General features: G+C 35.2%; 1 protein-coding gene across 4 annotated transcripts in view; it reads right to left on the bottom strand.

Moving 5' to 3' along the window:
* LOC131939568 (uncharacterized) overlaps nt 1–22,311 on the bottom strand; it is a 76,046-nt gene extending 53,735 nt beyond the window's left edge. For 3 of the 4 annotated variants that reach the window (XR_009386434.1, XM_059297960.1, XM_059297963.1), the window contains exons 1-12: nt 22,234–22,311; nt 17,756–18,155; nt 17,214–17,400; nt 11,908–11,982; nt 10,902–10,983; nt 10,001–10,085; nt 9,704–9,842; nt 7,624–7,721; nt 7,394–7,498; nt 6,330–6,414; nt 4,049–4,134; nt 3,623–3,763 (exon numbers count right to left, since the gene is read on the bottom strand). Coding sequence is in view for 3 of the 4 variants with exons in the window: in XM_059297960.1 (XP_059153943.1) it covers nt 3,623–3,763; nt 4,049–4,134; nt 6,330–6,414; nt 7,394–7,498; nt 7,624–7,721; nt 9,704–9,842; nt 10,001–10,085; nt 10,902–10,983; nt 11,908–11,982; nt 17,214–17,400; nt 17,756–17,894 (1,222 nt within the window). In the remaining variant the exon portion in view is untranslated. The remainder of the gene's footprint in view (nt 1–3,622; nt 3,764–4,048; nt 4,135–6,329; nt 6,415–7,393; nt 7,499–7,623; nt 7,722–9,703; nt 9,843–10,000; nt 10,086–10,901; nt 10,984–11,907; nt 11,983–17,213; nt 17,401–17,755; nt 18,156–22,233) is intronic. The other variant, XM_059297962.1, reaches the window with a different exon arrangement.

Below are 22,311 nucleotides of genomic sequence, written 5' to 3'. Positions count from 1 at the left end.
GTCAGCAAGACAATAAGTCCTCTTACATTTTAGTACATTTCTAAAATGAGGACTATATGGCTGATCATTTTTTAAGTGAAGGCTATATAGCTGTTCATTTCTTAAGTGAGGGCTATATTATACTATATACCTGAGGGCTATATACCAGATCATTTCTTAAGGGGGGACAGTCATGAACTTTATTGAAATACCATTTTTTGCACAATTTAACAATTTTACAGAAAATAACTCATTTATGGCATTAGTATATATGTTTAATACACTTTGGTGTAAAAAAAATTTCATGGTAATCGTTAGCCGATTAAATTTGGCGGGAAAAATGTACATTTTTTACATACAAATTTTAAAAAACTTTTCCTCAGTAACTATCTATAATTTCAAGTCCAACTTTTGGATTTAGATAGTCCACATGCATGTGAGAAAATCCATAGAAGAAAATGTACATATTTGCAGAAACTTTTTTAATTATGAATTTTCTACTAATGACTAATTAATTTTAACCTATAAGGTTTGCAAAAAATTATGTATAAAAAAAAGTATTGAAGATAGCTCCATTATTCTTCTGCTTGTTTTTTCAACAGTGTGTTATGTAGCTTCAGCAGAAATTTCATGTAAATTGAACAAGTAGTTTTTGAGGAAAATGTTTTTGAGTGTTCAAAAATGTAAAAAAATACGTTATTGAGAAAACGCTAAAAACGTAACAAAAATGGAAAAAAAAGCTTTTTTCATTGAAAATACAATGTAAAGAGCTATTTTAAAAGCTTTATCAACATGTTTATGATGATAATTTCATCATTAGTAGTAAATTAAGTAAAAACTGATTTAGTAAAAAGGGTTTGAAAAAGACTACATATATTGATGGAAATATAAAATTTAAATTAAAAAAAAAAAAAAAAGTTTTTACACTAATAAAACTAACTTAGCTTAAAACAAATAACAATTTAGAAGGCTCCAGAACTGTATGAAGGCCCTCCCTCCAGCTTCTCAAACTCCTGTTGGGCTTTTGAGCTGGCGAGATCATTCTGGACCTTCTCCTTTTGACTTCAACTGACGCCTTTCATTCAGCACTGTCAATCCTCCTCTTGTCATGCCTTGCTGCTTTGACTTGAGAAGAAGTGGCATAGGAACAGCCAATGGCATCCATAAAAGCAGCCAGATGTTTACTGCCACCATTAAACTCACTGACTGATCTCAACGCCATAAGATTTGCGCACCAGGTCAATAGCTGTGTCAAGACTGGCGTTGGAGAAATTTTTTGAAGAAATTGATATTTTGTTCAGGATATTGCAGTATGATGACTCTGTCATTCCTTCAATGGCCATGGCATTGCAAAACTTATCCACAGCAGCATAGCCTAATCCTATGTTGAGGAAAGCAGCGACAAATTTCTTGTTGATATCATAACACCTGTCGCTGCTACTCATATTGGAGCTTGATCCTGCTGCTATGGAGTTGCACACTGCAGCTAACTTGCAGTTGATGTACTAGACCCTTGCGTCCAGTCAAAATAAGTTGTAAGGGCCCTTGACATGTACTGCACTGAGCTGCCGAAAAGAGGGCGTTTACTTCAGCCAGGTCTACAATGACCAGCCCTCCAACTGTAGTAGCTTGAGGTGCTTCACATTGAGAAAACATGCTAAGTTTTCTCTTGGAGGCACTGACCACTGAGGGGATGGTTGTATATCCAGTAGTAGGAGTAGTGGCAGCAGTGGGTGTAGTGGCAGCAGTGGATGCAGTGGCAGCAGATGATGCAGTGGCAGCAGTTGATGCAGTGGCAGCAGTGGGTGAAGTGGCAGCAGATGATGCAGTGGCAGCAGTTGATGCAGTGGCAGCAGATGATGCAGTGGCAGCAGTGGGTGAAGTGGCAGCAGTTGATGTAGTGGCAGCAGTGGGTGAAGTGGCAGCAGTTGATGCAGTGGCAGCAGTGGGTGAAGTGGCAGCAGTGGGTGAAGTGGCAGCAGTGGGTGAAGTGGCAGCAGTGGATGCAGTGGCAGCAGATGATGCAGTGGCAGCAGTTGATGCAGTGGCAGCAGATGATGCAGTGGCAGCAATGGGTGAAGTGGCAGCAGTTGATGTAGTGGCAGCAGTGGGTGAAGTGGCAGCAGTTGATGCAGTGGCAGCAGTGGGTGAAGTGGCAGCAATTGATGCAGTGGCAGCAGTGGGTGAAGTGGCAGCAGTGGGTGAAGTGGCAGCAATTGATGCAGTGGCAGCAGTTGATGTAGTGGCAGCAGTAGTTGTGCTTGAACCAGCAGCCTCTGGATCTGCAGTAGATCCTGCAAGAGCTGATTTTTGCTGCTTGGTAGCACAAGCCTTAGCCAATGTACTTCAATGTAGCCTTCTGCTTTCTGGAAGCCTGTCCCTTTTTTGCATACAACTTTTGTGCAGGCATTGTAGATCTGTAAAACAAGTCATAATAATGTATAAGCTGTTTTAAAAAAATAATCACAACGTACTAAAAGGTATGCACATTATCTGCAAACATTGATTACATTCAGCCTTTGATACTGATAGCTAGGCTAAGAGCCTAAGACTAAGATCTAGTTTACGTAATAAAGTTACTAGATCTACATCAAAATCTACGTAAAATCTGGCATCTAAGATAAAACTATAGTTTATACTTTGATAAAGGAATAGAAATAATTGAAAAATTCATAATTTACCTTCAAATAAATTCCAGAAACGAAAAATAATTCAAAAAGTAGAAAGTGAAAGTTGTTGCAAATATATCTACAGCTCGGCTAAAAATAGCATCTCCTAGGACACGGCCGACACTTCCTGACAAAAGTTAGAAAAATTGAGCTTGGCGCACGGGATTTTTAGACAGAAGCGTCATGTGACATCTATTGTCCAATAGATACATGACTCTTCCCATTTTGAAGCACACTTTCATTGCGTGTTTTGAAATACTATATTTAGAACTAGGTCAATGTTCTTAGGCTAGCTAGACTGACCTCGAAATTCCGCGCATTTTGATATATGGTAAGCTAGGCTTACTACGGTGTGTAGATCTCGCTACACATCGTTGTGATGGGCGTATATCGGGGTGAAATACATTTTTTTACACACACACACCCACTTCAAATGCAAAAACAAGTGTAAAAACTATATTTTATTGTAAATTTGATAAGTATATTATGTTTATAAGTGGTTAAAGTAATAGAAAAAAATTTTTAAAAAAAAATGAATTTTCCGAGGTCGACCATGATTTTTCAAGCTTAGTTCATCGATGCGCCCCCTTAAGTGAAGGCTATATAGCTGATCATTTCTTAAGTGAGGGCTATATATATGATCATTTCTAAGTGAGGGCTATATATGATCGTTTCTTAGTGAGGGCTATATACCTGATTATTTCTTAAGTGAGGGCTATATATATGATCATTTCTAAGTGAGGGCTATATATATGATCATTTCTAAGTGAGGGCTATATATGATCATTTCTTAAGTGGCATCTGCTGGTGTTGTCATGCCAACGTTCATAAAGTTCTCTCCAATCTCACAATTTGAACTAGCCCCACCACAGACCTCACAATTTGAACTAGCCCCACCACAGACCTCACAATTTGAACTAGTCCCACCACAGACCTCACAATTTGAACTAGCCCCACCTGTGTAGACAAGTTACCTGAGTAAGACTTGTTTGATGTATTGCTTGAAAAACTCTGACTGCTAGAAACAACCCTCTCTATTGACTCCACATTGACCATTGCTTCATTAATACTAACACCACTCAGCTGCTCCCAACTCTGAGAACCAGACAAAGACTCTGGAGAAAAAAATGGAAACATCTTAAACTGTGCTGTGATGTACCCTTTTGAGTTTCAATTTTTGCTACAAGCTTATTATTACAATAAGCTTATTCATGTCAGCAGAAAATATCTGGTTATATTTTTATAACAACAAAAAAAGAATATAAACCAAAAACATTCACAGAGAAATGGTAATAGAAATTTTTTTAAAAGCCTTTGGCCCTCCTGTTATGATTCTATTTAGCAAACACATAGAATAGCATCTACTAGTGGAAGTGTACACACAGCTTGTAAATACTGACCATCTGTGGAGGTATCCATCAGCTGAGATGCTGGGACATGAGCAAAAGACTGACAACTGTGTGATAAGCTGTCTAACTGGGAGGATCTGAAAAATGGTAGAGTCAGATAAATACAACAGATATGTTGGCAGTATAGTCATGTACAGGTCAGTTAGTGTCAAGAATGGTAGACAGTCTAGTCATGTACAGGTCAGTTCATGTCAAGAATGGTAGGCAGTCTAGTCATGTAAAGGTCAGTTTGTGTCAAGAATGGTAGACAGTCTAGTCATGTACAGGTCAGTTCATGTCAAGAATGGTAGACAGTCTAGTCATGTACAGGTCAGTGTCAAGAATGGTAGACAGTCTAGTCATGTACAGGTCAGTTTGTGTCAAGAATGGTAGACAGTCTAGTCATGTACAGGTCAGTTCATGTCAAGAATGGTAGACAGTCTTGTCATGTACAGGTCAGTGTCAAGAATGGTAGACAGTCTAGTCATGTAAAGGTCAGTTAGTGTCAAGAATGGTAGACAGTCTAGTCATGTACAGGTCAGTGTCAAGAATGGTAGACAGTCTAGTCATGTAAAGGTCAGTTAGTGTCAAGAATGGTAGACAGTCTAGTCATGTAAAGGTCAGTTAGTGTCAAGAATGGTAGACAGTCTAGTCATGTAAAGGTCAGTTAGTGTCAAGAATGGTAGACAGTCTAGTCATGTACAGGTCAGTACTTTTTCAAAGGGGTGATTAATTGGATTCAGTGTTCAAGATTAACACACCAAAGTTCATATACTATGCGACCTATCAATGCAGAAAACAAAATATAGCATAGCCTATTTCATGCATGCACAATAAAGTTTCTACTTATCTCCCTTTCAGCATCGTAAATAAAAATTGAGTAGGCAGAGGCCTATCAGGCTACGGAAAAGTGGTAAATCCAAGTAAATTGGTAAAGGGGTGTACTGCAAGGTTTTATAATTAATAGGTCTGCATAATTGTAAAAAATCGTAAACTAGGTGTTAAAATCGTAAAAATTGCAGGCAAAACCATGCAGGTAGTCTGAGGTAGGCTGCCCTGCATCACATTTTAGCCTACAATGAACACTGGCCAGGGTATTTATAAATATATAAATATATTTATATATATATATATATATATATATATATTATATATATGTATATATCCGCCACGGGGAATCTTTTTTAAATAAATGCACCAACTATGGAACAGAACAATACTAAACACAAACGAAAACACAAACACAATGCAAAAACAAACAACACAAACACAACAAACAAAAGAAAACAGACACAACACAGAAACACAAAAGAAAACACAAACACAACGCAAAGCAAACAAAACCCATAGTGCTCAGAGGATAGCCCATCTAGCAAAATCAAACCCTGCCCAGGCAACGGCAGACTGATTCAATTTTGTGAACAACTATAATAACCGCAGCTTGTCAGCAAACCAAATGACAAGTAAACATAGGGGACATTTAAGAGTGGCTTCTAGACTGTTATTGATTGAAAATAATAATTATAAAACAGTACCTTCAGTGTATAAATAAAGGCAGTATTTAAAATATCAGTGTTTTACCTACCATATTGCACTTTATCAAACCATGCTAATTATATTATTCCAACAATAATTCCCTCTTGGACGTCCACAGAATTTGCATTCAAATTTTTTTATTAGCGCGAGTGGAATTTTTAAATTACCTCCCCTTGCATAACTATTAAAAATTGTAATTAGTTTTTTCAACCCAACTGTTTTAAAATGTATCCACTTTTTTTTAGGAATCGAAACAAAAATTATATTTAACATTCATCCATTTAATATGTTTTAGCAATGTGCATGTCTTTAATATTTTGTTCACATTATGCAAAAGTGTAAAAACCATGGCAACTATCAAATACATTTAAGTCGTTATATAAACAAACCCTACTTTATTACTTATAATAAGAAAATGTGAAGCAATGTAAAAGCACTGCATGGTTCGTTGTTTACTTTTATGGTTCCAAAATCTATAGCGATGACTAACAGAATAACTGACACACTACCAACTGCCTTTATATAAATATACATAAATATAATATATATATATATAATTATAATATATATATATATACTATATATATATACACATATAAACATGTATATATATACATATATATATGTTTATAAATACATTATATATATATATACATATATATATATATATATACATACAATTCTCTAAGGGACATCTGACCTAGTGATGTCACTGATTACAAAAGGATTTTATAAGATCATCAAATGTTATACATACCTAGTTGTAGACTGTATGGCTGCTATATCCAGAAACCTTTTCAAAAGTTCTTTCTCTGAGTTTGATGGAACCAAACTTGATCTCTCTGTGGGGTAAAAATCACTGATTAACCCTGAAGTATTCAAATGCCACCTTGACTGCAGATTTTTTATATTGTACTAGATGTACCAATTCAGTAATACAATAAAGTTAAATATTTTATTAATTATTTAATTACTGATATAAGCGGAAGGCCATTAAGGTATTTTTTATTGGTGGCCAATAATTACAAAAAAATAAAGTAGTTAAAAAAATAATCTAGTTTCCAACAATGTTATCCATTTTTAATTATAATAATTATAGTTCCTACACCAAAGTAAACCTGAAATTCCAGGAGATCCTGTAATTTCAGGAGTCGGAAACCCTGTTAATAGGTTATGATTTTTAAAAACCAATCTAATTTGAGAATATCAAGAAATCAATTAATATACAGATTAGGGCAGAAAACCAACAAAGCAATTCTTGTGTCAAAATTATTTAAAAAATGTATTGTTATAAACCAGAAGAAAAAAACAAAGAAAAAATACCACTGAATAACTGGGTTATTTCTAGCACTGAAACAGTTTGGGCATTTAATGTGTTCTTTTATTGACTAATAATGTATACATTTTTACTACTGATATACAGATGCTCTATATTATGTGTGGAATTGAACACTCAGCCAACCCTCCTTCCCTCACAAGCTTCCACCAGTCAATTTCTTAAGGACCCCCCCCCCCCCCCTCCTTCCCCCACATAAGTCATATATGGATGATAAAATCTGTTGTCCACTTTACTTATGTTTTAAAAAAAAGTATGTTTGTTATTGATCTAAGTTTTATCCTTTGTGATTTTTTTTAAAAAGCCGACCCTTAATAAAAGCTATAGTGTAAAGAGTAGTGCCACTATTTTTTAGGATTCTGGAAAGAGAACAGATGGTAACGATGGTAATGTAGGAATTCAGTAGAACGACAGCAATATTGCTGTTGGAATCCAATAAAATGCCAGTGATGGTAATGAGGTACTGGTATAAAAACTGACAATACCTTGTGAGGTATCAGGCTCCACCTGAGAACATTCACCATTGTCTCTCCTTCTCTGTCTTTCATCCTCCCATAATGCAGCCAGACCAGGATTTGTGCCAACATTTTCTACGAGAAAAAGATGCTTCAGTTAACATAAAAATAGATGTTTCATTTACACAAAAACAAATAATTATTGTATGCCATAGAACAGACAATAAAAGAATTGGATTACAACAAAGGTGTCAACTGACTTGAGAGTTCAGCTGTATTAGTTATATCAGCAGCAACGACATCAACTTCCAATTCACAGCTACTCTGTCTGACCACACATGATGGAAGCCAAAACTCACTGGGAAAGTAACAAAGGCAGGCCATCATGAGAACATATCTTGACTAATCAGGGATGTGAACAGACCAGGAAAAAAAATTAGGAAATTTTCTTCGGATAATAACTCAATATGTTTTATCTATTTTTTATCGCGGTTAAGCACCTTCATACCGCAGTTAAGCAGCTTCATACTGTTACTGTACTAATTAATTGTTTAATGAAGTTAATATTTTAAATACAAGAATTTTATGTTACTCTAAAATAACATTGAAAGTCTTGTCTAATTGCAATTTAATGTTTACCTTATAAACAACTTTTTAAAAATTACAATGTAACAAAAGTAGCAATTGAGTTTTATTTTATCATTAAGCTAATTTAAACTGTACTAATCTAGTGTAGATTCTAGATGTACTCGTGTTTTCAATTTTTAAATAGGGGGCCTAATGCCTTATATTCTTTTAAAGATTGGATAGGTAAAAATATTTGTCTTCAATTGTAAAGACCCTAGATTAAGATTAGTTACAATTTGAAAGTTTTAGGTTCATGTGGTGGAAAAATGAAAGGGATCAGGTTAGCTAAAATTAGAGAGGGTCTGACGTGTGAACCAATGTTAATCATTGTGATAACCAAGCCACATCGATATTTATGTTGTTTTTTTTGGAATAGCTGTAAATTGTTAGGGGTCATCCACGTTTTTTTTTGACGATATTTACACTCCCCTCTCCTACAAAAGCCAGACCCCCCCCCCCCCCCCCCCGAGTCTGAACGTATTTGTTCTTCCACAAACAAGACACGGTCGTAGTCACGTTGAGTTTAGTATTTTTTTTAATCTGTTGGCCGACGCAGCATACGTATTGCAGGAACAGCTATTTGAAATTGACTGTGACGTCATTTTTTTTTCCACAAGCAGTACCGAAAACGTACTTGGGGTCAAGGTTAGTCTAGTCCCCGTAGTCACCTTTTGCAAGGATTTCAATATTAATTTGAGATTGCGAAATAAAATAGAATCAGAGAGAAACTCTAGATTTAGGCTGGTTAAAATACAGATAGGTAAATTAGGCTATATCGATAGCTAGATTACCAGGCTTAAGAGATGTAAGTTTCATTTCTTCTTCTTCTTCGTTCTTAATTATTAGTGTTGAAGGGGGATCGAGATTTATCTGCCAGTGGGTTTAAACTCGAGACTTTGTTCGAATTTATCAACCATGAGCTTTTTGCCGACTCGACCACGCCTCCAACACAATTAAGCGTTACGTGTCAACTGGTTATGCGCCATTGAGGCCATTGACTCCGATTTCAGCCTGCTTTTCTTTTTGGATTTGCTTCCATAGCCTTTGTCCAACCAAGAACAAACCACAAGGCAGCAGTTGTTTAATTTTGGAGTTGTCTCTCCTAGAAGGAGTGGCTGTCCCCAGCTAACGAGCCTCATCTGCCCGAGGGTTCGAACTCGAGACTTTTCGGTTTAGCAACCATGAGCTTTACCGACTCGACCACGCCGACCCCAAGTTTCATTTGATAACTGCATTATTTTAGATTACCTTTTCCCGTGTTTTTGATAAATAGTTAACTGAAAATAGCGGAAAATTTGGACTAAAAAGTGTGTGCTTTTGAAAAATTCGAAAGTCCGCCGAAATTCCGAATCTACATTTAATCTTGATCTAGCACCGTCAGACCTAGCGCAATCGACCAATCGAAAAGAAATGCGCATATTCGAGTGTCCGTTTGACCTAAGTACAGTAGTTGTCGATTTAAATTTAAATACGAATAAGTGGAATGAGCATGTCGGCCCTTTCCGTAGAAGACATTTCCGTTTTTTTTTCCTAATTTTTAAAACTTCGTAAAAAACCGAAAAAATTGAAACTCGGCGGAAAAATTTGGCGAAAATTAAATCAGCGGATGAAAATCGCAACTGAAACGGAAAAATCGGATTTCCGCTAAAATTCGGAAAAGTCACTTCCCTGACTAATGTGTAAAGATCTAACATTGTCATCATAGTCAAATACCTGCTCATATTTTCCTCATGCCAAATCCATTGTGAAAATGACAGGCTACTAGAAGAGGATGAAAGAGATATATTCTCATGCCTGGTGGGTGTTTCTGTGCAACTTGCATTCACTTTCAATTCTTTAGAGATATCTGCAGCTAAGTGGGAAGAGAAATGGATTCTATCATTAAATTTAACTCAAGAAAGACTAGTTTATTCAATTGCCAGTTTCAATTAGTGGAAAAAACCTAACTGTAACATAGTGAGGTAAGAGAATATGAGACAGTACGTAACACATAGCGCTTGTGACACCAACCTGAATTACAATCTGTTTTTTTCCTGAACTTTAAATTTTTCACATTGACGAAGTTCATACCATACAGGTTGTAGTCAATGAACAACTGAAAAAAAAAGTTTTCAAAGGATAAATGCAATGACACAGAAGGTAGATAAATAGATAACTTTAATAAATACTTCAAGTGTACTGACAGAAGGAATATATAATTTTACTGACAGAAGAAATATATAATTTTACTGACAGAAGAAACATATAACTTCACTGACAGAAGAAAGAGATAACTGTACTGCAACTTTACCAACAGAAGGTACATAAAGAGATTACTAGCAGAAGGTAGAAAAAGAGAGAACTACTAGTAGAAGGTAGAAAAAGAGAGAACTACTAGCAGATGGTAGAAAAAGAGAGAACTACTAGCAGAAGGTAGAAAAAGAGAGAACTACTAGCAGAAGATAGAAAAAGAGAGAACTACTAGCAGAAGGTAGAAAAAGAGATTACTAGCAGAAGGTAGAAAAAGAGAACTACTAGCTGAAGGTAGAAAAAGAGAGAACTACTAGCAGAAGGTAGAAAAAGAGATTACTAGCAGAAGGTAGAAAAAGAGAGAACTACTAGCAGAAGGTAGAAAAAGAGATTACTAGCAGAAGGTAGAAAAAGAGAGAACTACTAGCAGAAGGTAGAAAAAGAGAGAACTACTAGCAGAAGGTAGAAAAAGAGATTACTAGCAGAAGGTAGAAAAAGAGAGAACTACTAGCAGAAGGTAGAAAAAGAGATTACTAGCAGAAGGTAGAAAAAGAGAGAACTACTAGCTGAAGGTAGAAAAAGAGAGAACTACTAGCAGAAGGTAGAAAAAGAGAGAACTACTAGCAGAAGGTAGAAAAAGAGATTACTGTACTGATACAAGGTAGAAATAAGTGTACATTACCTGTAATGGATAGGGTATGTGAGCTTCATGGGGCTGAAATGATTTGTTCATCACTGCCCCTCCCAGCAGTAGGTCTGCTACCCTGTACAAATTTTGACACATCAACTCAAAAGTAAGTTACGTACCAGCACTGGACACACAAATTGTTGACACAAGTTATGTACCAGCACTGGACATACAAATTGTTGACACAAGTTACGTACCAGCACTGGACATACAAATTGTTGACACAAGTTATGTACCAGCACTGGACACACAAATTGTTGACACAAGTTACGTACCAGCACTGGACACACAAATTGTTGACACACGTACCAGCACTGGACACACAAATTGTTGACACATGTACGTACCAGCACTGGACACACAAATTGTTGACACATGTACCAGCACTGGACACACAAATTGTTGACACACGTACCAGCACTGGACACACAAATTGTTGACACAAGTTACGTACCAGCACTGGACATACAAATTGTTGACACACGTACCAGCACTGGACACACAAATTGTTGACACATGTACGTACCAGCACTGGACACACAAATTGTTGACACACGTACCAGAACTGGACACACAAATTGTTGACACATGTACGTACCAGCACTGGACACACAAATTGTTGACACACGTACAAGAACTGGACATACAAATTGTTGACACACGTACCAGCACTGGACACACAAATTGTTGACACACGTACCAGCACTGGACACACAAATTGTTGACACAAGTTACAGACCAGCACTGGACACACAAATTGTTGACACACGTACCAGAACTGGACACACAAATTGTTGACACACGTACCAGCACTGGACACACAAATTGTTGACACAAGTATGTACCAGCACTGGACACACAAATTGTTGACACACGTACCAGCACTGGACACACAAATTGTTGACACATGTACGTACCAGCACTGGACACAACACAAGTACAAGTTATGTACCAGCATTGAGCAGAACCAGCACTAAATTTTGAGAGATAATCAACTTACTTTCTGACATTGTTTGGGTTATAGAGGTAAATCTTGAGAAACTGCTCTTCTTGAGGGTGATAACCATAGAGGGGTCTGAAACACAAAGCTTAACATTAAGCGACATTAGAAGATATTAGTAGTATAAAGGCTTACATGTAAATGTCAGATTGTAGAGCAGAAACTAATGTTTCATTAACAAAACATAGATCTAATTTTATTTTTGAAGTACATTTTTACTTGCTCGTATATACGAAGTATAGAGAAAGTATTGTAATCATGCAAAAAAAAAAATCTAGATTTTTACAAATCTCGACGTTTTACACCTCACTGATACGGAAAAAAATAATTTTGCAATCTTGTCCATATGTCTGTGTGTCTGTGTGTAAACACGATTACATGAGTACCGTTACAGCTAGGTTGATGAAATTTCATATCTAAGATTTTTATCAAAATCTTAGATCCGTATCAATTTTTGAGCGATTTCGGATAACCGGAAGTGGTACCTTTTCTACTTTGAATTTTTAAAAAGCCTATAACTTGAGTACTATTTCAGATAGATAAATGAAATTTCACAAGTGAGTAAAAGATCTAATTCTCTAACTTCAATCAAATTTTGAGTAATTTCTGTTGACCGGAAGTAGTAATTTATGCTATTTCCGATTTCTCAAAAAATGCTCGTAAATTTAAAAAGTAATAATAATATTGCGCACTATTATGCACATTTTCTTTTGGCGTTTAATAATCATTTGTACTTAGATCTATATTTTGAAATACCTTTTCAACTTAAATTAATTTCTTGAAACACCCAGCCATAACTAATTGTGTAAAAAAAAAATTATTTTGCTAACACACACTACCAATCTATGCTGTTAGTCTGTTAGGTTTATGGTTTTAGCAACAAAAATTTACATTTATTTAAGTAAAAGAATAATGTATATTCAAGTAAAATGATGAGCATGGTGTTTAGTAAAAAACAATATCTTAAGACTTAACAATAATAAATAAAGCTATTTAGACTTAATCCCATTTTGTCTTTTTATCAAATTATTTGAGTACAAATCAAGAATAACAAGCTCAAACCAATAACTCCAAAGAATGATTAACACAAACTGATTTCAGCTTAGCATCTGTGACATGACTCAACACATCTACAGCTAGAACTTCAGGAAATACAATGAAACGCTGAGGTTGGTGACCATTGGTCAAGCTAACAATTCCAGCCAGTGAGTTGATAAAAAAAAGCAAGCCAGAAGGCTCACCTACACAGTGAGAGCCAGCAACATCAGCACTGAGTCCAATAATCAATAATACTTCATGGCCTCTCTTCAACCAGTCTCCCCCACTCCTATCCAAACCCCTACAAAAGCCTAGAAACACCAATGCTCTTCCACCCAACAGAGGTACAACTCATAATATAGTTCAAAGCAAAAATAATTCCCACTAAGACAAACATAGTTTTCCCACACTAAGTAAATTTTACTTTCAGACTGTATTGTCCCAATTATAGCTTCTGGGTCATTGCTTTGAAAAGGGAGACATTCTAAAATTAGGATCAACTAAATATTGAATATCCACATTTTCTATGACACTTTCTTCAAGTTGTATTTATTAGGTTTTTTTTTATTTATATACTAGAATTAATTCATACGAGAACACAACTAATAATTTATTATACAAGATACTTTCTACAATCAATAAAAAAAGCATTCTTAATTAACTTCTGACTAGGTTCATCCAAAACAGATTTTGTTTCAACCATTATCATTTGTCATGAATGTAATAAACCCAGTTTTAAAATTTCTGCATATTGTGTGGGCAAATAATATTAGCTGATAACAATCAGTGCCCCCCCCCCCTCAATAGCATGTTATGGGTAGGAAAATCAGGGTTCAAGCTACAAAACTAGAAACAAATTCCAGGAGATTTCCAGGAGTTTTAAATAAATTCCCGGACATTTTAAAAATTAAGTTGATTAAGCACAGAAGTTTATTTAATATTGCTAATATCTTAAATAAAAGAAGCTTCTGTTACTCTAAAAAAATAACAATGAAAGTGCTTTTTAATTACAATTTAATGCTTCCTTTATAGATAATAGATTCTATACAGTTTTTTAAATAGATTTTACAATATAACAAAAAAAAGAAAAACAAGTTAATAAAAAGTCTAGTGACAATTTAAGCGCAATTTCCTTATGTTATCCATAACAATTTTTAATTTTTTGTGACCGAACGAAAGGATATTTTTTTGCGCTAAAAAAAAAAGACAACTATATTAACCTATATCAACGGAAATAACAAAAGTTTTATTTTAACGAGTAGGCCTACACGATGCTCAGTTTAAAAAAGTAGTAAATATCATCCTAGGCCTACACGAAGCTCAGTTTAAAAAAGTAGTAAATATTTTTTTGTGACCGAACGAAAGGATATTTTTGAAAACTTTCTTCGGCAATATTGTTCTAAATTGTGGCAGGAATCGATTGGTAAATGTTTCAAGCCACTAAGTGGTCTGGTTGCCAAGGTATGGGCCAAAAACTGCATTTTTTCGAAGTTTTTTGGCTTTTCCGGGAAATCCAGGAAGGAATTCCGGGAATTTTTTGGCCCACAATCATCCTCGGAACTTGCTTAACATATTTGCTTTTGGAACTAGTCCTCGATATTGCTTCGTTGAGGAGGAGATACGACTTAAAGCTGCGGACACACATCCACACATCCATCATCAGAAATGACGAGTTAATAATCGCAATTGTCCAGTATGGAAATTGCGCTAAAAATTTCAACATTTAACTAATGTAATTTGTGAATGTAATGATCTAGTTGCCCACTTTGTTATCAATCTAATGATAATGTCTTAAAGATGGACATGGTATCAATCATTTTTTAACACTAAGCCTGAAAGTATTCGTTCAAGTGATGGAAAATGTTATAGACCTAGACCAGATTAAATTAGAATGGGTCTACTATTTAATTTAAACGCTATTTTGGAATTAACACTTGAAAAAACATTTTAGCCAAAAACAACCATCTTGATAACAACCAAGACACATCATTATTTATGCTTTTAGCCTAGTAGTTGTAAAAGACTGATTTTACAATTTATCAGCAGGTATCTTCTTCCCCCGCCAAAACTCAGAAGTCACATCATTGAAAAAAATGCACGTTACTAGATCTAGTACTAGAGCGGAAGTAGCACTTGACCCTATTTCTGATTTCTCAAAAACAAGTATCAATATATATGTTTAACTTGATTCCTGTCTTTCTTTATAACGTACTAATGTTCCACACTATTTTACACAGATTATTTGCTGTGCACATTTTTTTTTACGAGATTCTATACTATTCAAAAAACTTTAGTATTTCAAAAATGATTTTTTATAAATTTCTATATTATCCCCATTAGTGTTATCTAAGAATATTTGAGAAAACATAGTGGAGATCACTCCCGCTTTATTTGTTCTAAGAAAGCTATTTGTTGCCAGAAGTTGCATCTCATGATGATCAATATACTGTTACCTTAAGGCTATTATTTCAGCTATACCAAACCAGACAAGCATGGCATCTAGGTTTATTTTGGGCATGTATTGCCAAACCATTTAACCTACAATAGAGGCCATTCAAAACACAAATGGTGGTCAAGAATAGTTTTAGAACATTTAGTAGATTAGGGTACTCTTGCTAACCACAAGTATTTTGGTGGATATAACGTACATACAAGATGGCCCATGCAGTCATGCCCTTCAAGGCCCACGCAGTCATGCCCTTCAAGGCCCATGCAGTCATGCCCTTCAAGGCCCATGCAGTCATGCCCTTCAAGGCCCACGCAGTCATGCCCTTCAAGGCCCACGCAGTCATGCCCTTCAAGGCCCACGCAGTCATGCCCTTCAAGGCCCACGCAGTCATGCCCTTCAAGGCCCACGCAGTCATGCCCTTCAAGGCCCACGCAGTCATGCCCTTCAAGGCCCACGCAGTCATGCCCTTCAAGGCCCACGCAGTCATGCCCTTCAAGGCCCACGCAGTCATGCCCTTCAAGGCCCATAGAAATAGGCAACAGAGTTAAGTACCATTTCCTGATATTGAAGGTGACTCAAATAAAAAGTAATTAAAGTAGAAGATGATAAACTTACTTAAATATGAAATGTTGTGGAACTAACTGAAAGAGTACTAAGGTTATCATGTTCCAACAGAAATTATAGAGTAAGGTATCTGTTTCTGGTTACCAGAAGTTATAGAAGTAGATGATAGAAATCTGCTCAATCTAATAAGAATAGGTGAAATTTCCTCCACTTAACTTACATGGTACTCAAGTGATTTTTAATTACTCAAAATGTATACAAATAGATTACAACCACAATGACTTCCTATAAAATGTATTCAGATTACACACACAGTGAACATTCATAAATAGAGGACTGAGACAAGGTGCTCGGGATGTTTAGAATTAGATAATTACGGGGACGGTATGAATGGATGGACCTTTCACTGGGTCTTATAAGTAATTAGCAAGAACAGAACGATGGCACCTTTTGTAATCAGGAATGGTTAGTGGATAAACTCTAGCAAGTAGTCGAGGCTGTATGGTAGAGCAGTGGGGACATAGACTTGTGTAGATACAGAAAACCTTATTTAGTTTGAGTAGACTAGTGGGGACATAGACTTGTGTAGATACAGAAAACCTTATTTAGTTTGAGTAGACTAGTGGGGACATAGACTTGTGTAGATACAGAAAACCTTATTTAGTTTGAGTAGACTAGCGGGGACATAGACTTGTGTAGATACAGAAAACCTTATTTAGTTTGAGTAGACTAGTGGGGACATAGACTTGTGTAGATACAGAAAACCTTATTTAGTTTGATGTTAGAAAAAGAGAAAATTGAACTGTGGTAGATCTAAGTGACAACAGTAAAGCAAAATACAGTTTCAAGTGTCTAATCAAGAAGTACTGTTTGTGGAGGCACTGCTTCAAAAACTTCAAATCGTACCAATAAATATTGCGCGTTGAAACATTGTCTTAATAGTATTTTATTTACTGCACAGTAAGTCTGATCCTGTCCTTGTTACATTTAGTCTGGATTTGTGAAAAACATTGGTGTTTTAACATATGTGAAGAATCACTATCACATATTTGTGGTATAAAGATGGAGAAAAAAAAACAATCACATGTTGAAGATTTCTTCATGTTTTATAACTTGATGTAATCTCTTACAAAAAGGTTCATCTTTTTGGTTCACTAGTCAAGAAATATAAGACAAAATTAAAACTGTGTACTGTATTTAACATGATAATAAAGATATCCAAATAAAACAAAGCAGGAGAACATTTGGAACTTACATTCCCGTAACAAGTGAGATCTTGTAAACATGCTGCAAACTAGAGTTGGGGGATCTGTTAGCAATATTCAAGGCCTTATCCACACTAGCAGCAAAAAGCCTCAGGTAGGAGTCCAAAGGCTGAGTCCCATCGTATGGTATGTACAAATATGGAAACACACCATGAATGTGCATACAAGCTTTCTGACCTGTAAAGCATTTGGTTTATACAGTTTTATTCAAGCTAGTTATTATTTGCTTGAGGAAAAAATATTTTTTAAAACATTTTGGTTAATCATAAACATGTTAATCATAGTTAACTGTCACAACAGAGGTAGTGGTATTTTAATTCATAAAAGTTATGAAAAAATATGACCTCTTGTATTTCAATAAAAAATTGAGACCATTCTTTAACAAGTTTTTAATATTCAGATTGATTGAAATAGTTCTACTTCAAGAATCAAATTTTACATGCATAACCTTTTTAGCAACTGACAAATAAGAAATAAAAAAGTATGTGGTAGTACATCAACTAGTGCCATTCTGCACATTTGGATCCCTCACCTGCTGGTGTTGATCCAAAAACTCGAAGCACAGGTACTCGCTTCACAGCAGTGCCCCGAAACTCTGAATATGTTGGATCCAAGTCAGGTATAGGTACTGCCTGATAGTGGCTAGTAGTCACAATACGTAGTGAAAACATAACAACCTCTGAGATGAGCTTGCAGACAGTTGTCAATGAAAAGAAAGTGCCTTGTTCACATGTTTGTGCTTAAGTTGCTGCTTCCTCTAACATAGGGAAATATGTTATTATTTATGGGCCATTATAAACATTGGCAGTTTCTATGTTAATTCTCATTAAAGTCTTGCTAGCAAAGGCATTTGTTAATAAGTACAAGTGGCCTTAGCATAGTAGAGTTGGGACAGATGAAAACAATTTTCAAATAGTTAGATTTCAACAGGCCTATAATGAAAGAAAAAAGTAAAAATTAGCTTCAAAGATTTAAAAAAATATTACAGATATAAAAATCGTAACAAAAACCATTTTTAAAATGCACTAAAAATGTGAAATTAAGCATACAATTTTCTGCACTATTTTTAATAATCTAAGTTGAATACAACAGCACAACATAATAATAAAATACTTAAAAAAAACTTTTTAAAAAACCATGTTTTTCTTGTGGACTAAAAAGTAGAAAATAAATTTTTCTTTTGTGCTTCCTAGAGCTGTGCAGATTCTTGTGATGACTGACAAAAAAACGTGGGTACGTTCACCATCAAATTTCCCGACCCATCTGCCCGACCCACGTTTTTTGTCAGTCATCACAAGAATCTGCACAGCTCGAGGAAGCACAAAAGAAAAATTTATTTTCTACTTTTTAGTCCACAAGAAAAAACGTGGTTTTTTAAAAAGTTTTTTTTAAGTATTTTATTTTCTCCTTTTTAGTCCGTTGCTACACATGAAAAACGTGGTTTTTAAAAAAGTTTTTTATATAGTTTATTTTCTACTTTATCTAATGACTTGATTAAGTATGACTTGACTAAGTGTTTATAAATACACGGACTAAAAATCTTGAGCGACCAGGATTCGAACCTGGGTTGTCGCGGCCACAACGCGAAGTACTAACCACTATACGATCACGGCCAGCGCGCTCACATCGATTGGGGCCGAAGTAACTGTGTCAATAGGCCTCCAGTCTTGTCGGTATCTTTAGAAATCATGTCCTCAATTTTATGGTCCTTGGGGCGTAATTAAATTAAGCTAATTACGGTCTCTAAATGCTAGTTTTTATGATTGCATCTGAAATTGTTAGGCGAAAGTAGCCTGCATGCCAAATTTCAGATCTCTAGAGGAATCAGAAGTGGGCTAATTTTCTATGTCAATTTTAACAACAAACAAACACGAAGCTGAGTTAATAAAAACGTGTTAATAAATTGCACCAGGATGAGATAACACAGATCAATATTGTGGTATTTCTATATCATGGACCTTTATGGCGCCATGACATACATTTGTCACAGTGTCAATACCACCTGTAGAGGCCACGTGATTTTTTTTAAACAAAAATTTGGTCGTTATTTTTGACAGCAAATAATTATATTTTTCAAGCTGATAATCCTAATAATGCTTCACTTATTCATTCATTTTTGTACTTACAGTTAATATTTAATAGATCTATTGTGGTTTAGTGAAACCAACTTTTGAATTAGCCTTCATTTTCCAAAGCAAATTTTTTAATGTTTTTATGTCTTATATTGCCCTGCCACCTATTATTTGTTTTTATAAAGTGGATTTATTTGATTTCAATGTTTTATGCAAAACCATGTTGCTTGGTACATAGTATTTTTATTCATTAATAATTCTATGTCAAGTTCTTTTGATTCTGTTTTAAAATTCTATGGGTTGGAATACAAAATGAATCATATAGGCCCTATCACTATCTACTGATCTAGATCAAGAGATTTAACCATTCTCTTGATTTTATTAAAGTAGTTTACCTATAGTTTCCTTAGCTTAGGCTAAGTTTTGAGTCTAGATTGTCTTAGGTTAGTATGTAGTATTTGGGCTCTCATATAAAATCTGCCCAGAAGATGTTTGAGTTTTCAAATTTGTTTTAACGATTAATCAAAAATTAGGCCTATAGGCCCTCCTGCTACAGAATCATACAGGAAATATGTAGTCTCATTACTTAATTAATTTTCTAATTAATTAATTAGCCTAAATATCACTAACTAGCGTGCCTGTCCCAGCGCGTTGCTGCGGGGATAGAATAAAGTCTAACGACATGTTTTAAGATGGTGCTCGCAGGATAGCGCAGGGTGCCAAATCACAGCCTGTCATTTTTTAGTGAGTGACTATAATGCCCCATCTTATTCATTGTCTATCACACTGTTTAGAAGGAACATAGGTGTCATTGCGATCACGGGAAAGCACAGGGTGCCATATCGCACCCTATAGTGGCATCAGAGCACGCGCCTGATATAGTCAATGATAATTGTTCCCCATCATGTCTTTAGTGTATAGCCTTTTTTAAAACAATTGTAGGGCCATGGTACTCACAGGGGAGATTGGGGCGCTTCTGATCATGCAATTGTCAGGGCGCCGCCCTTAATAAACTATTTTTTTTTTCTCACAGAAATCTTCTCTGAAGTATCCTTGTCAACTCTCCAAAGTTTCATGGCACTCATATGAATGGTGTCAAACCGCATCCGACTTTTATTTTTTTATATAAAAAATATAGAGAAAAATTAAATCGCTGGGGCATCATCCCTGAGAATTTGAAATTTATTTTTCGCAGGAACCTCCCCAAGGATTATTCTCAACAACTTCCCAAAGTTTCATGGTGATCACATGAAAGGTGTAGTAGTGCATATATAGGCCTATATATATAAATATATAACAATTGTAATATATAAATTTAGGCCTAGATCTACTAATTGTTGCTAATTTTCAGTCAATTAAAATTTAAATTAGGCTCAAGTTAAAACATTAATTTCATGCACTTGACTTTATTTTCATTTCAAACATTCAATAGTAAAATAAACTATGGTTTAGACTTTAGACTAGTTTACTACAGTAAAGGATGTTAATGAAACTCAACAAACATTACGATATAGCGTCAGAAATTATCCGTATTTTATATGTTTTAATCCAATTAAATAAATATTTTACACTTTTAAATGTGTTGTTGATTGTATTATTAATTAATAGGTTGCAAAACCAAATAAAAAACACTTTAGGCCTAATTAAATTTATTAACTACACATTACGGATGACCCAGTGATGACTCAAGGGACGCAACTACAATAATCATAACAAAGGGACTAACAATCTTTAACAAGACGTAACGTAACATTTGCTTAGATATGCTTGTATGTAGAGACACAAACTAGATTTAGAAGAAGTAGATGCTCAAAATAATTTAAAACAACAGAAAAAATTAGAAATTATATAGATTCTAGACTTAGCTTGAGATATAGAGCATCTAGATCTAGGCTAGTCTAGCTCAAGACATTGGTTACGCAGCAAGGTGAAACCACCCAAATCGTTACCCATGCTGCGGCCACCCCTATTCACCTATCAGTTTGCTATATTAGCCTTATCTATCATATGTACAGTGTCCTGCACATATTGTAGAAGCTATTTATAGTTAACCTAGCTATAATTGATTGGTTGGTTTTATTCGTCTCATCCGGGACCTAGTGCTTTTCATAGGGGGAACTAGAATCGCCTACGACGTCATACCCCGAAACTAAAAAATTTAAAAACTCGTCTTCCAGAAGGAGAAAACAAAAGAATTTGACCTGGATATATTTAGAAATTGACAGGTTTACAGCAGATATCGGTAGTTTCGTATAAAACATCAAAACAAATATTGTACGAAGCGATAAACAGGATGGGCGCACCCGTGTTTTAACCGTGCATGGAACTTTACTCTATTTCTGAAAAGATTTTTGTAACTTTTTTCTGTGACATTATTTCTGTCTTTTTATCCAATAAAATTTTTCCATTGTGAATTTTTCTTAGCAAAAAACTGACTTTTTTTCCGTTCACCATTATTTTAAATCCTGTCTCATCCTCTCCCTATTGGACCAAGTGGGTCATAAATTAAAATTAGTATTAAATTACATATAATGAATCCTCTGCTTCTCTGTTAACTGTTATTATAGTGTTATCAAAGAACAGTGGTGGTTGTTACCTCAGAAGTAGATTAGCAGTGTTATTGACTAGATTCTAGATCTTGATCTAAATCAAGATCTAGACTAGATTTCTAGTCTAGATCTAGAACTAGCGTCTAGGTCTAGAGATCTAGATTATATTTCTACTCACTCTAGAGTCTAGAAATCTAGATTCTAGTTTCTAGACCTCTACTACTACTAGATTTCTAGATTCTCGATCTTAAATTTTTAATTTTCTAAATTCAACGTTTAAAGTTAAAACAGAGAAAACTAGAATAATAATGCACGCTAGATCTAGACTAATAGACTAGATCTAACTGCAAAAAAAAAATGTTTGTGATTGTGAAATAAAATCCATTTACTTAATGAATTTGTGATGAGATGTGCAAAGAATGAAAGCCAACATTAAAATTCCCTAGCGCCCTCTATCAAACACATTT

Source organism: Physella acuta, unplaced genomic scaffold (genome assembly GCF_028476545.2).
Source record: "Physella acuta isolate Inbredline_101_S28 unplaced genomic scaffold, ASM2847654v3 ptg000283l, whole genome shotgun sequence".
Classification (NCBI taxonomy): domain Eukaryota; kingdom Metazoa; phylum Mollusca; class Gastropoda; family Physidae; genus Physella; species Physella acuta.
This window is presented reverse-complemented; position numbering and strand designations above follow the sequence as displayed.